At 35.8% G+C, this 13584-nt stretch overlaps 1 protein-coding gene across 1 annotated transcript in view; it reads left to right on the top strand.

Moving 5' to 3' along the window:
• The window catches only part of LOC113112871 (ephrin type-A receptor 4-like), a 32396-nt gene extending 19719 nt beyond the window's left edge, over positions 1-12677 (top strand). Inside the window, exons 5-17 of the mRNA XM_026278789.1 lie at positions 22-357; positions 5009-5133; positions 5334-5493; positions 5913-6027; positions 6379-6431; positions 6517-6630; positions 6712-6897; positions 9397-9458; positions 10295-10504; positions 11131-11280; positions 11476-11669; positions 12144-12305; positions 12397-12677. Of these exons, the coding sequence (XP_026134574.1) occupies positions 22-357; positions 5009-5133; positions 5334-5493; positions 5913-6027; positions 6379-6431; positions 6517-6630; positions 6712-6897; positions 9397-9458; positions 10295-10504; positions 11131-11280; positions 11476-11669; positions 12144-12305; positions 12397-12511 (1982 nt within the window). The 3' untranslated portion in view covers positions 12512-12677. The remainder of the gene's footprint in view (positions 1-21; positions 358-5008; positions 5134-5333; positions 5494-5912; positions 6028-6378; positions 6432-6516; positions 6631-6711; positions 6898-9396; positions 9459-10294; positions 10505-11130; positions 11281-11475; positions 11670-12143; positions 12306-12396) is intronic.
• The last annotated feature ends 907 nt before the right edge of the window (positions 12678-13584 follow it).

Raw genomic sequence — 13584 nt, 5'->3', positions numbered from 1 at the left:
ATCTCTCTGTGTTTATGTCAGGTCCTCCATCTGCTCCTCACAATCTGATTTCTAATGTCAACGAGACGTCGGTGCTGCTGGAATGGAGTCCGCCTGTCTCCTCCGGAGGCCGTCAGGATCTCACCTACAACGTGGTGTGTAAGCAGTGTGTGCGAGACACGCAGAGATGCACACCGTGTGGAGACGACGTGCGATACTCTCCACAGCGGCTGAGTCTGCGCTCCACACGGGTGTCCGTTCACCAGCTGCAGGCACACACCAACTACACCTTCCAGATCTGGGCCATCAACGGGGTGTCCAAACACAGCCCCAGTCTGGAGCAGGCCACGTCCATCACAATCACCACCAACCAGGCCGGTGAGTGTGTGTGTGTGTATGTATGTGTGTGTGTGTGTGTGTGTGTGTGTGTGTGAGTGTGTGTCCAAAGATGCTCGGATTTAATCAAGCATCATGTTTGCATGTAATCAGGCAGGTGCAATTGAGCCATGTGAAATATTTTCACTGAGGATTAGATGAGAAATATAGTACACTACCAGTCAAAAGTTTAGAATTATTAACATTTTTTAAATGTTTGTGAAAGAAGTCTCTTCTGCTCACCAAAACTGCATGTATTTGATTAAAGTATTTGAGTAAGCGTTCCTGTGGCTCAGTGGTAGAGCATTGCATTAGCAGCACAAAAGGTCATGGGTTCAATTCCTGGGGAACACAGATACTAATTAAAAAAAGCCTGAATACACTGTGAGTAACTTTGGATAAAAGCGTCTGATAAATGTAAAAACTGAAATATTATTACAACTTAAAATACGTTTTTTATTGTAAAATAAATCATTTTACATTAATGTAAAATGTCATTTATTTCTGTGATGCGCAGTTGAATTTTCAGCATTATTACTCCAATCTTCAGTGTCACATGATCCTTCAGAAATCATTCTGATATATTTTAAAATATATTCAAATATAAAACAGTTCTTATAAATAGTAATCATTTCACAATATTACTGTATTTTTGATCAAATAAACAGAGGAGAAGAGACTTCTTTCAAAAATATTCTAAAAAAATGAGTAGTTTTGTCTAATCTGAACTAAACATTGTGTCAACAGCATCTACATTGAGATATATATGTTTAGTTAATCTAAATATACACTCATGACCCCCCAGCGCACGACTAACTAGGACACATGTATCCACGTCCTCTGTTAACCAAAGGCACATCACTGCATGGTAAAACCCCACCCTCCTCCCTAAACTCCACACTCAGATCCCTCAGGCTGATTTACAGGCTTGGCTTGTCACAGAAAGTTCCGGATCTCCAGCTAACGCTCCATTCTGAAGGAAACCCAAGACACCATCAAGAGCACAGACTGCATATAACACGTCTGCAATTACACACACACCACCATGAATCAAAATATTGTTTTGACGCGCTACATATATGTGTGTGTTTGTAATGGAACAGAAAGGTCATACAGAAGTTCTCCGAAGGTGATTATGTGAGTGAAATTGAACCTCGTGAAATGTTTTCATTGAGTATTAGGAGAGAAATATAGTACGCTACCGGTCAAAAGTTCCGAATAATTAAAGGATTAGTTCAAAATTTCCTGATAATTAACTCACCCCCATGTCATCCGAGATGTTTACGTCTTTCTTTCTTCAGTCGAAAAGAAATTCCAGGATTATTCTCCTTATAGTGGACTTCAACGGCTACCAAACAGTTGAAGGTCAAACGTACAGTTTCAGTGTAGCTTCAAAGAGCCCGAAACGATACCAGACGAGAGATAAGGGTCTTATATAGTGAAACCATCTGTCATTTAAAAAAAATTTATATGATTTATAAACAGAAATGCTCACCTTGCACTGCTCTGCGATGCACGTCCATGACTTCATGTAATACGTAAACACGTTGAAATGGTCACGCATGATGTAGGCGGCAAACACCTTAATTTCTTTACGACTGAAGAAAGAAAGACGTAAACATCTTGGATGATATGGGGGTGAGTAAATTATCAGGAAATTTTAATTTGAAAGTGAACACAATATATTCATGCTTTTGGAGTGAAAAATGGAACGTCATGTAATGATATTTGAACAGTTTCAGAAGGAAAGAGAAGTGCTAGACGAGGATGTAAAACCTCCTGAACTGTGGTAGAAATTACTGTAGCACGCTGCTGCTTTTAATTCATCTTTGGGAACAGCTGTATAATAAAAGACACTAATGTTCACCTTTCAAATCATTCAGATGCCTTCAATAAATGTAAAAACAATATTTTATATATTATTTATTAGATTACTGTTTTCCAACAAACAATGCAGCATTATGAGACTTTATGAAAGGATATGCAGATAAAAATCTTAAAATGCTAAATAAATATATGTTTGCACTTATTTTGAATTAACCTTTGCTATCAGAAAACAAAAAAGTATCTGTAAAATATATTCTTAGAAATTATAATATTAAATATAGTATAATATATAGTATAAATAAATATATATATATATATATATATATATATATATATATATATATATATATATATAATATTTTTTCACATATATAGTCACAGTTCACAGGAATGCCACAAAACTTCATGCCACATGTGAAGTACAGCATATCCCAGCATGCACTAAAGGTGTTAAATGAACCATATAGCAAGTTGTTCCTAAATCAGCTTTACCGAATCTTAATGTGCTTGAGTATTCAAGATGATCGAGCGCAGATTCTCATCTTTCCTTAACGTTATCTCAGCCAGACACACACACACACCCACAACTCCATTACAGCCCATATCTGTCAGAGCAGACGGCATGATGGATGTGTGTTAGGGATGAGTGTGTTAGGTGTGTGAAGAGGGGCCTGTGACCCCTGTGTTTTTGGCTGGAGGGGGCTGACTCAGAGTCCCCCCAAGGGACAAACCTAAATGACGTTCAGTCTGTCGGGTCTGGCAGAGGAAGATGGATCTGTGAGATGAGAGAGGGCCGCCGTCGAGCTGCTGCTACAGCTGGTGGGGGATCGAATTGTTTAACAGACTCACACACACCATCGCTAATGCACTGAGATGAAACTCTAGCTTCAGCATTTGAATTCTGGAAGCTAAGAAAACCCTAAAATTGTGATATGGCTTAGTGAAATGGCTGCAATTTAATTAATTGAATAGCTGTCCTGTATGTTTCAAAGTAAAGCACAGCACTGTGTTCATTCACACACGAGCAGCCCGTGATCCAGTGTTTTCAGCATTTTAGAGCAGCTTGATTCATAGTAAATATGCTGCTCCACATGAACTCATTTCTGCATCTTCTCTAAGTATCGTTTGGTCATAATGTGCATTAGCAAATGCGACATGCAGCAAACATCTTCCCAAAATTGTGAAGAAAAGTGCTTATAAATCAGCTGACGACAAAATAGAGGAATAGATGCTTTTTTATTTTTTGTTCTGCCAAAATAAAAAGCTCAATGATTTAATGTTTGAAAATGAAGAAATTAAAACAGCCATAAATATTAGTATTTTTTAGTTATACTTTAAAGTTTAAATAATATTATTTTTATAAGATGCCTGATGTAAATAAAAGAGATGCTCTATGGGCTCCTTGCATTTTTTTTTTTTTGCCAAAATAAAAGCTAAATGGTTTAATGTTTGAAAATGAAGGAAAAAACCAAAACATTTTGTATTGTATGATTTTTCTAAAATACTTTATATATATATATATATATATATATATATATACATATATATATATATATATATATATATATATATATACATATATATATATATATATATATATATATAATTTAATTGTATTTTTATTTTTTTACAGTGAAATAATATTTTGTTTTGGTTAAAATTTAAATAAAATTCTTATTTGTATTAATATTAATATTTTATAGTCTTGTAAAGTTGTATTGTTTTAATATTTAATATTGATATATCAAAATCTTTGGCCAAATTGTGCAACCCTACAGACAAACTTTTTTTTAACACATTTAAAATCATAATTATCAGAAAAAATTTAATTAGAATAAGTTTTTTTAAATCATGCAGCCCTACTATATATGGTAAAATATGTCACATTGAGCTTATAGTTTATTGCTAGCTGAAAGCATCGTCATGCTGGTTTGTTTACATCTTTTGAAGAAAATACGAGTTTGCCAATTTAAATCTCACCACCATAATGTCAGGGTGTTGTTAGTGGTTGTTAGGGTGTTGCCATTTGGTTTTTAGGGTGTTGGGTGGGTGATTAGAAGATTGCCTGAGTTCACTGGTTGGTTGATGTGTAGCTTTTACGTCAAAACACAGAAAAATATTATGGGCATGCACATTTTATTACTTGGCACTTTTTCAGTTTTCAGTCAACTAAGACACTGTTTACATATGGAAATGAGATCAGTACTATACATTTTCTGAAACATTGTGGCCTTTGAATTAGATTTTTGTTTAACGGTAAGTATGAGCAATTGTAATAGTGATGCTCAACTTAGCAAACACCACTAATTAGTCAAAATACACATGAGATAATGTGTAGAACTTCACCAAATATAGCATTTGAATTCTGTTTAAATACGCTGAGCTTTCTGTGGTTTTGATATCTAGAGTTGTTCTGTTTGGTAGCGGAAACTAATACATAGAGATCTTTTGTTTGTCTTCTTCCTTTGCATCCCTCAGATCCGTTTTCTTTTGCTGTTTTTCTCTTTCTGTTTATTGTGGCTTACGAAAGCAGAGAAGACGACATATATCTCTGTTGTGTCTGATTCTGAGTCTGTTTGACTTTCTCACCCTCAACAAAAACAGCTTCATGGGACAAAAAACCCAAAGAGACAATAGCGGTCTTAACTCTAAATCCACAGTTTTGAAGAAGAAAAAGCTTTCCTTGCTTTCCGGTTTATCCGTTCTCTCTCTGTTTGTCTGTGATGGGATAAAAGGAAGACAGATGTGTCAGGAAAACCTGACAAAAGTACAATTTAGTAAGCATGAACCTTTAATAAATATATGAACTCTTTCTGTCTCTCCTCAGCTCCCTCCACGGTCATGATGGTTCAGAGTAAGGAAATCACGCGCCAGACGCTCTCTCTGTTCTGGGACGAGCCCGAGAAACCCAACGGAGTCATACTGGAGTATGAGGTCAAATACTACGAGAAGGTGAATGTTCTGGTTTTTATTTTTCATATTTTAAAGGCATTGATCATCACCCTTACATTCTGGGTGTGCTGTTCCTTTAAGATGTTTTTGTTCACACACACTGCAGCAAACCCTTAGGACATTTGCTGTCTGGATAAACAGATAGTTCACCTTCCTCTCGTCTTCCGTTCTCTGTCTCTCTCTTTATTTATGAATCTCAGGATCAGAACGAGAGGAGTTATCGCATCGTAAAGACGACGTCTCGTAGTACTTATATTAAAGACCTGACTCCGATGACTTCCTACATGTTTCACGTGCGCGCTCGCACCTCCGCGGGATATGGGGAGTTCAGCGCCCCCTTTGAGTTCAGCACTAACACTGGTGGGTTTAATTAAGTAAGAAGGAGCTAGAAACAGCTTCACATATACTCTAAAAAATATAATGAATACCTAGTATAAAATAACAACATGTTGCTTCCACAATACACTATGCACTTATACACTATGTACTTATGAACTATGTACTCAACCATGCAGTGTAGCAATTATATGATGAGGTTTTTTTTTTTTTGTCATTCAACTTTTTGAGTTTGATAGCTCCTCCCCCTTAATTCTTCTGTTATTTAAGTGCATCATTCAGGTGTTTAAAGTGCACTTTTTCTTTTTAGAATTTTCAATCTGAATGCACTACTAACTTTATTTATACTACAAAACGGTAAAGAATAGTGCATATGTACGTGAATTAGGACACACAAATATGCTGCATGATTTGGAGAAGAAATCGAATTATGTCTCTCTCAGTCGCAGCTCCTGTTGTTGGAGGAGTCATAAGCTCTGCTGTGCTGCTGCTGTTGGTGGCCGGATGTGTTGTTGTTCTCCTCCTCGTCCTCATCATTACCTTCATCATCACCAAAAGGTAACAGAACATCCAGTATATTTTCCATGATGACGGGCCAGTGTTATTAATGTTAACTGAACCTAAAAAGTAATAAAATGTTGAAGCACTAAAATGAATAAAAAGAAATTAAAACTAAATAGAAATATGAAAACAAATTACTTTACAATTACATTTTAAATTACAAAAGCACATAACAAAATGAATAAAACTTTAACTACAAATCAAATCTAATATGAAAAAAAATTGTGTATGTATAAAATATGGAATTCATTTATTTTTATTCATTTATTTTTCGTATATTTTTTGTATATGTATGTATTAAACTGTACATAGATAAATAATAGAATATTGTGAATATTTTCATCTCAGGAGGAGCAAATACAGCAAAACTAAACAGGCGGAGGAGAAAAACCTGCAGCCAGGTGAGAAAACACCTTTCATCAGTCTTCAGCTGGACCTTAAAGTGAAACATTTCTGTTCTCAAACCTTCTGTTAATGTGCCGGTAGGTGTGAGAATATATGTGGACCCTTACACCTACGAGGACCCCAACCAGGCCATCAGGGAGTTCGCTAAGGAAATCAACACTTCCTGTATCAAGATCGAGAAGGTGATCGGCATCGGTGCGTTAACGACCCTTTTACATCGTTAGCAATCATTTATTGATGATAGATGCATGTAAAAGTCACTTCCTGTCTCTGTAGGTGAGTTTGGCGAGGTGTGCAGCGGCCGTCTGAAACTTCCTGGAAAGCGAGAGATCTGTGTGGCCATCAAAACACTGAAGGCAGGGTTTACAGAGCAGCAGAGGCTGGACTTCCTGAGCGAGGCCAGCGTGATTGGCCAGTTTGACCATCCTAATATCATTCACCTAGAAGGCGTGGTCACCAAATGTAAGTTCAAGTTTACATAGATTTTTATTTGTCCCCTGCAATCACATTTATATATATATATATATATATATATATATATATATATATATATATATACTGAACAAAATTATAAAAACAACACTTTTCCCCACCCCCATTTTTCATGAGCTGAACTCAAAGATCTAAGACTTTCTCTATGTATGCAAAAGGACTATTTCTCTCAAATAGAGGAAGATAGGAACATTTCAGCAGTTTTTCTGCTGATTAAGGTTTAATTTCTGTGGCTGTCAAAAGTAAAATGCTACAAAATGCATCATCTTTTGTGAAAATTTGTAATGTGCTCGAGCAGATCAGCTACTACTTTTGGAATCAGCACCCAAAATTAGTGAGAAACAAGTATTTCTTTGTCTTCTTCAGTCATTTTTAGTTTGGGATGTTTTCAAGAGGTTCAACTTGCCTTAAATATTAGTTTCGAGTGCATGTCATATCAGAATTTCCTACTTGGAACCATCGTGGAATTCAGGGACAGAGATGATACAATTCTCAGAAATTCTAAACATTTAACTGTTATGCAAATAAAATGCCCCAAAGATTCAAAATACTTATGTTTCATGCTAATATAATTAGAAAGCAGAATGCTATGGTCAGAAGTGGGAATATTAAGTGTGCATAAAGCCACAAAAGAAACAGGCTGCTGATAGAACTTATTTTCCTTTTGATGTGCTAATGGTCGTGTGTTTATGTATGCACGTCCAGCTTAACTGTGTGTTTGCTTGCTGAGCGTGTCTTGACAAAAACTGCTATGAGATGCACACACACACACACACACACACAGCCTTGTGGTCTCCAGATGGAGTGGGTCGCTCTGGATGGCTAATGTGAGCTAAAAAGCACAGCACACTCATTAATCACGTCGTCAGACCTAAATGTGTTTGGGGTTAGAGTTTCACCCTATATCTGTAACCTATAGCCACTTCGCTCTGTGTGTCTGTGTGTGTGTGTGTGTGTGTGTGTGTGTGTGTGTGTGTATGTGTGTGTTTGTGTGTGTGTGTGTGTAAGCGAGAGAGAGAGAGAAAGTCAGACTCTACACACATTTAGCATGTTTCTTAATCGTTTTGGCCATCCTTCTACTTAATTTTTCTGTTTACTTTATTTATCTGTCATTGCACTAGTTTATCAATAGAAGAGAGTGACAATGAATTAAACGATTCATTTTAAATGTGAGAAACTGAATGTTTTAAAAAGTCATAGCATGAGTTTAGATTTTTAAGTGATTCATTGAAATTTATTTTTTATTTTTTATTATGTGTATATTTGATATTTCAAATATGTAATTTTTTTGCACATATACGCTAACATTTTTGTTTTATATGCTTAAAGAAATAAAGCCTTGAGCAGCAGGTGACTCCAAATGCGTTGATTTATAATTTCTTAGTAAATTAAAATGGTGCGAGACATTTCTAACACTTGAATATCAGCCAGCACTGTCAATTTTTCATTTAATTTCAGCTCATAAATATCCACATGAAACTATAAAACCATCTCAAGTCTCCCGCTTTGTGTTACAGCAGAGCTAGTGGAGTTGAATGCTTCATTTGCATAATGTAAATGAGTATGAAGTGAATCTAAATATGTAAATAAGGTGGTTTGGAGCGGGGCCTCTCGATGTCTCTCATCAAAGATTCAACAACATTTCTTTGCGATTATTTGGCTTTATAAGACTTGTGGTAGTTTTATTCTTGATGCAAGAAATATAATTTCCAGTGTTTTTTTTTTATGTTTTTGAAATTATGAATGGTATATTTCTGTTATGTTTAAATGGAGATTATAATGCTTGTCTTGCAGAGTTCATTGTCAAGCGTACACATGCATGTCGGCACAGCTATACACAAGAAGTCAGTAAACGCTTCATTAGCATTCTTATAGCGTGGGCGGAGAGGGGCGGAGCTGGGATTTTCCAACAGTGAGGGGGTGGGGTCAGAGGTCACCTGCTCCTCAGGCCCTCTGGAGGAGCTGTCAGTCAAACTCGCCTTGAGGTCATCAGAAAGGCCAGCTCAACAAAGATGTTCTACAATGTGTCTGGTCTAGCTTTATTTACTGCACTTCCTTTATAGGACAGGAGAACTGGCTAAGTGTCAATCAGCTGGACTGTGACTATGTGTGTTGATTCTCTTTGAATAACTGATATTCATGTTCTGCGCTCAGTGTTTACATCTGGTTGACACTGACATGAGAAGTTTCAGTAAAGGGTGTTGCATATGCCCAGGGAATCACTCGCATTCAAATACTGTCAGTGGGAAAGTTTGAGTGCTTTGTTAAATAGATTTACGTTTAATCAGCTTTATTCAAAGCGACTTACAAAAGAGGAACAGACTTTTACATCCTAAGAAGGCAGTAACATACTATAATACAAAACAAGATGGTTTAGAGTACATTTGTTGTTTTTTCTTACAGAAACTTGAATTTACTATAATCTGTGAATTTTAATTGTTCTCTTTTTGTCTGTTTCTGTGATCGCAGGCAAACCAGTTATGATTATCACTGAATATATGGAGAACGGCTCACTGGACATGTTTCTCAGAGTAAGATCAATACACTAAAACTACATACTGTATACAGTATATGGGGTTGGATAAAATAATTTCCCACAATAGCACCTGGGAAATTGGCAATATTTCTTCATAATGATGTTTTTTTTTTGTCCTTTTGCCTTTAAAACGGTTTTAAAAAGGGCCTGGAAATAATATTTTGCCACACGTGCCAGTGGCCACTGGCCAGTGACTTCAGAGATTTACAAGCCATATTTTTTTATTACTGGCCATGAAACTTTATGTGCGTTATTAAAAATATATATATATTTTTTTTTTACTGTTATTATTATTATTATTATTATTAATATTATACATTTTATTAGTAGTAGTAAGTAGTATTAAATCAAATAACAGAAATTAAATCATAAAAAAATTACTAATACAATTGAACATTAAAGTATTTCATAATACTCTTAATTTATATAGTAATAGTTATAATAATTCTATATAACAACAGTAAAATTATAATGATATATTTATGATTCTTTTTTGTTTTGCTTTCAATCATTAAACCATAGAGCTTTTATTTTGGTGGAAAACCAGATGTGAACTTCTATTTTGAAATGTTTCTCTTTTGTTCAATACACATTTATAAATGCTTCTTATTATAGGTTTGTGGCATGTTGCATTTTCATTATAAGCGACTCGCAGAGCTGGAGTTCATGTGGAGCTGAATTTAACACGTGAACAAATAAAAGTGTTCTTACAAATGTCACAAGTAAAAAAAAAAGGAGATTTTGCCCATACTAAATGACTCAGAAGAACAATAACGACTAAAGCAACTTTGATTCTTGTCAAGAGTGTTGATGTGTTCTCTCCTCTTTCAGAAGAATGATGGCCGCTTCACCGTTATTCAGCTGGTGGGCATCCTGAGAGGAATCGCATCTGGAATGAATTATCTTTCCGACATGAGTTACGTTCACAGGGATCTGGCAGCACGCAACATCCTAGTGAACAGCAACCTGGTGTGCAAAGTCTCAGATTTTGGGATGTCCAGAGTGCTTGAAGACGAGCCAGAAGGAGCGTATACTACCAGGGTAAGAGTGTGTGTATGTTTTTACATTTATGCATATATAATTTTACATTTATATTATCATACAGTATATACAAATCAAGTAACTAATGCTTCAGACATATTTTGGCCAGTGAAACAGAACAGTTCATTGTAGGAACAATGCAAGCAGCTTTGTTATGTTTTCAGTATTACTTTTGTATTATTATTATAGCATTTAATCATATTTTTAATTGTTTTTTATTTCCATTTTAGTGTAAGCTTAAGTTATTTTGTTGTGTTTTTTCATTTTTATTTTATTTAATATTTTATTTTATTTCGGTTTTTAGTTTTTTGGGTTTTATTAATTTTAGTACTAAATGAAAACTAAATGATCTTTTATTTTATTTCTGTTAACATTTATTAAATAATTATTAATATTTTTTAGAAATGAGATAGATAGATAGATAGATAGATATATAATATATATAATATCAGAATTGTATATATAATATATAATATCATTATAATATATATAATATCAGAATTGTATCCAAATTTCAGTAATAACAATGGTTCCTATATGATTATATTGAATATCAGACTTCTAATTCAGTTAATTCTGTTGTATAATGCTGTTTATTGTCAATAACATGAACCTGTCAATCACAGGGAGGGAAGATCCCAATCCGCTGGACGGCTCCAGAAGCCATCACATACAGGAAGTTCACCTCAGCCAGTGATGTGTGGAGTTACGGCATCGTCATGTGGGAAGTGATGTCATATGGTGAACGACCATACTGGGACATGAGCAACCAGGATGTGAGTGGCACTGTAGCACAAATCTAATTAATTACGTGTGGTTGTCATATCTTCAGTGCTGGCGCTCCCATGGTACATGTTCCAGAAATGCATGCAAAGTATTAATACTCTGCTTTATCATGCTATTGTATGCCATGCCAATTTATACAAACCAACTGAATGCCATAGATTAATACCATCTCCTCTGTTTCATAGGTGATAAAGGCAATAGAGGAAGGCTACCGGTTGCCGCCGCCCATGGAGTGTCCTCTGGCTCTGCATCAGCTCATGCTGGAGTGCTGGATGAGGGAACGAGCGGACAGACCCAAATTCAGCCAGATCGTCAACATGCTGGACAAACTCATACGCAATCCTGCCACGCTCAAGAGGACGGCGGGAGACGCCAGCAGGTGAACATGCACTCTTACACAGACTCTCAGATTTCCATTCACATTTTTATTGCTATTTTGGATATATTTTGGTACAAGTGCATTTGTAGATACTAATTCCTAAATCATTTGTTCTCTTGTGAACATGTATTAGGCTTTTCTATTCTTCTAGAGACATTTTCAGAAATTTTATCTTGACAAGAAGCTACTTATAATCGCTGTCATCTCAAAAATCTCAATTTTATTTGCTATTGTGTTTCAGAATGCATTTAGTCTACATTACATTGATCAAATTTGACAATAAAGACATTTATAATATTGGAAAAATATTTCTATTTTAAATAAATGCTGTTCTTACATTAATTAAATGAGTTTTTTATATTGCTGGCTTAACCTAAAATAAGCTTTTTCACTCACACACACACACACACATACAATTCTGACAAGTTCATTTTCTCTGGGTTAATATGTATTCTGTAATGTTGTCACCCTCAGACCCCACCCCTCCACATTTCAGCACGCCCCCTCTGAAGGCTCCGCCCCCTCTGTAGGTTCTGTGGATGAATGGCTGAAAATTATTGGACTTGAGCAATATAGAGAAAACTTCAGCACAGCAGGATTCTGCAGCTTAGAGAGCATCTTACCAATGAGTCACGAGTGAGCACCACTTTCACACATTACACACTCAATTACACATCTTGATGAGCTTGAAGATGACTATAGCTTACCAAATCTCCCTCTTTTACAGGGATCTGGGCAAAATGGGAATCTCATGCAGTGCACATCAGAGAAAGATCCTGAGCAGCGTGCAGGAATTATATTCTGGAATGCATCACAGACAAGACACAAAGGTTCCTGTCTGATCTGTGACGAGGGGAAAAAACACTGCACCATGTTGGTTAACGTGCATTACAAGAGGGACGGAATATTTCACATTCGCACTTTAATGAATACAAACGGTATGAAGATCAGAATGAATGAGCTAAACTGCACTTTTCTGGGCCTCTTTGTGCTTCTATGAGACAAAATCTAAAATGGCTCAATGCATCTCTCCGGATGAGATGTTTCTGGCCCTGTCATTTTAGGAAGCGAGGCAGTATTTTTTGACTGGAGAAAGTTTGAGAAGTGTCCTCCTCCTTTAAGTGGAAAGAACCATTTCAACTTAAGTGCAAACAGACTAAGACGCTTTTCACCTCAGGATCTTTTCAGGATGGCCGCTCGTTGTCAGCAGGAAGGAATTGTTCCCTGCGGATCAGATTTGAACATTATATTCAGATCTTTTGCCTCGGGAGATTTTGAGCGTTTGCCAACGAAGCTAACAGACCTTTTGGACGGTGTGTGTTTATTTTACGAAGGCCAGATGGGAGTTTCAGAGGCATTGCTGAATGGAAAATTATATTGCTTTATTTGTTAAAAAAAATAAATAAATAAAGGGAATGAGGAGATAGATCCAGATAAGGTTTAGTCTTTAGTTACTCATGTTCCATGTATCCAATCTTTGCATTTTTAAGTAGCAAAGTAAAAGACTCAATCTGATGATCTTTCTTGTTTTCTTTTCAATCTTGTTTTTTTCTCTCCTTTCAATTTCATTTATCTAAATAAATGTCTGCACCTTTGAGTACCATTGACTCTGCACCCAGAGATCATACACCAACAGCTAAATCTGTGTAGAAAGTGATCAAATGTTGGAAACCGCTTGAGTTGAATCATTGCAAGAATTTTATAGTCACAGATATATTTTTTAGAATTTATTTTCACTGTACATAATCTAGGAATTTGTGTGTACATAGTTTTTAATAGTTTGATGTACATAATACCAGCAGACATTTCCATGTACAGCTCCATCATTTTCTTCCTGTTTTTCTTTACATGTGTTAACAGAATGTATTTAATTATACAGTGAGCATAATATTCATGTTGGCAGTAAATGTAACAT

Source organism: Carassius auratus, chromosome 13 (genome assembly GCF_003368295.1).
Source record: "Carassius auratus strain Wakin chromosome 13, ASM336829v1, whole genome shotgun sequence".
Lineage (NCBI taxonomy): Eukaryota > Metazoa > Chordata > Actinopteri > Cypriniformes > Cyprinidae > Carassius > Carassius auratus.
Note: the sequence above shows the minus strand (reverse complement) of the source record. Positions and strands in the feature narration are given on the sequence as shown.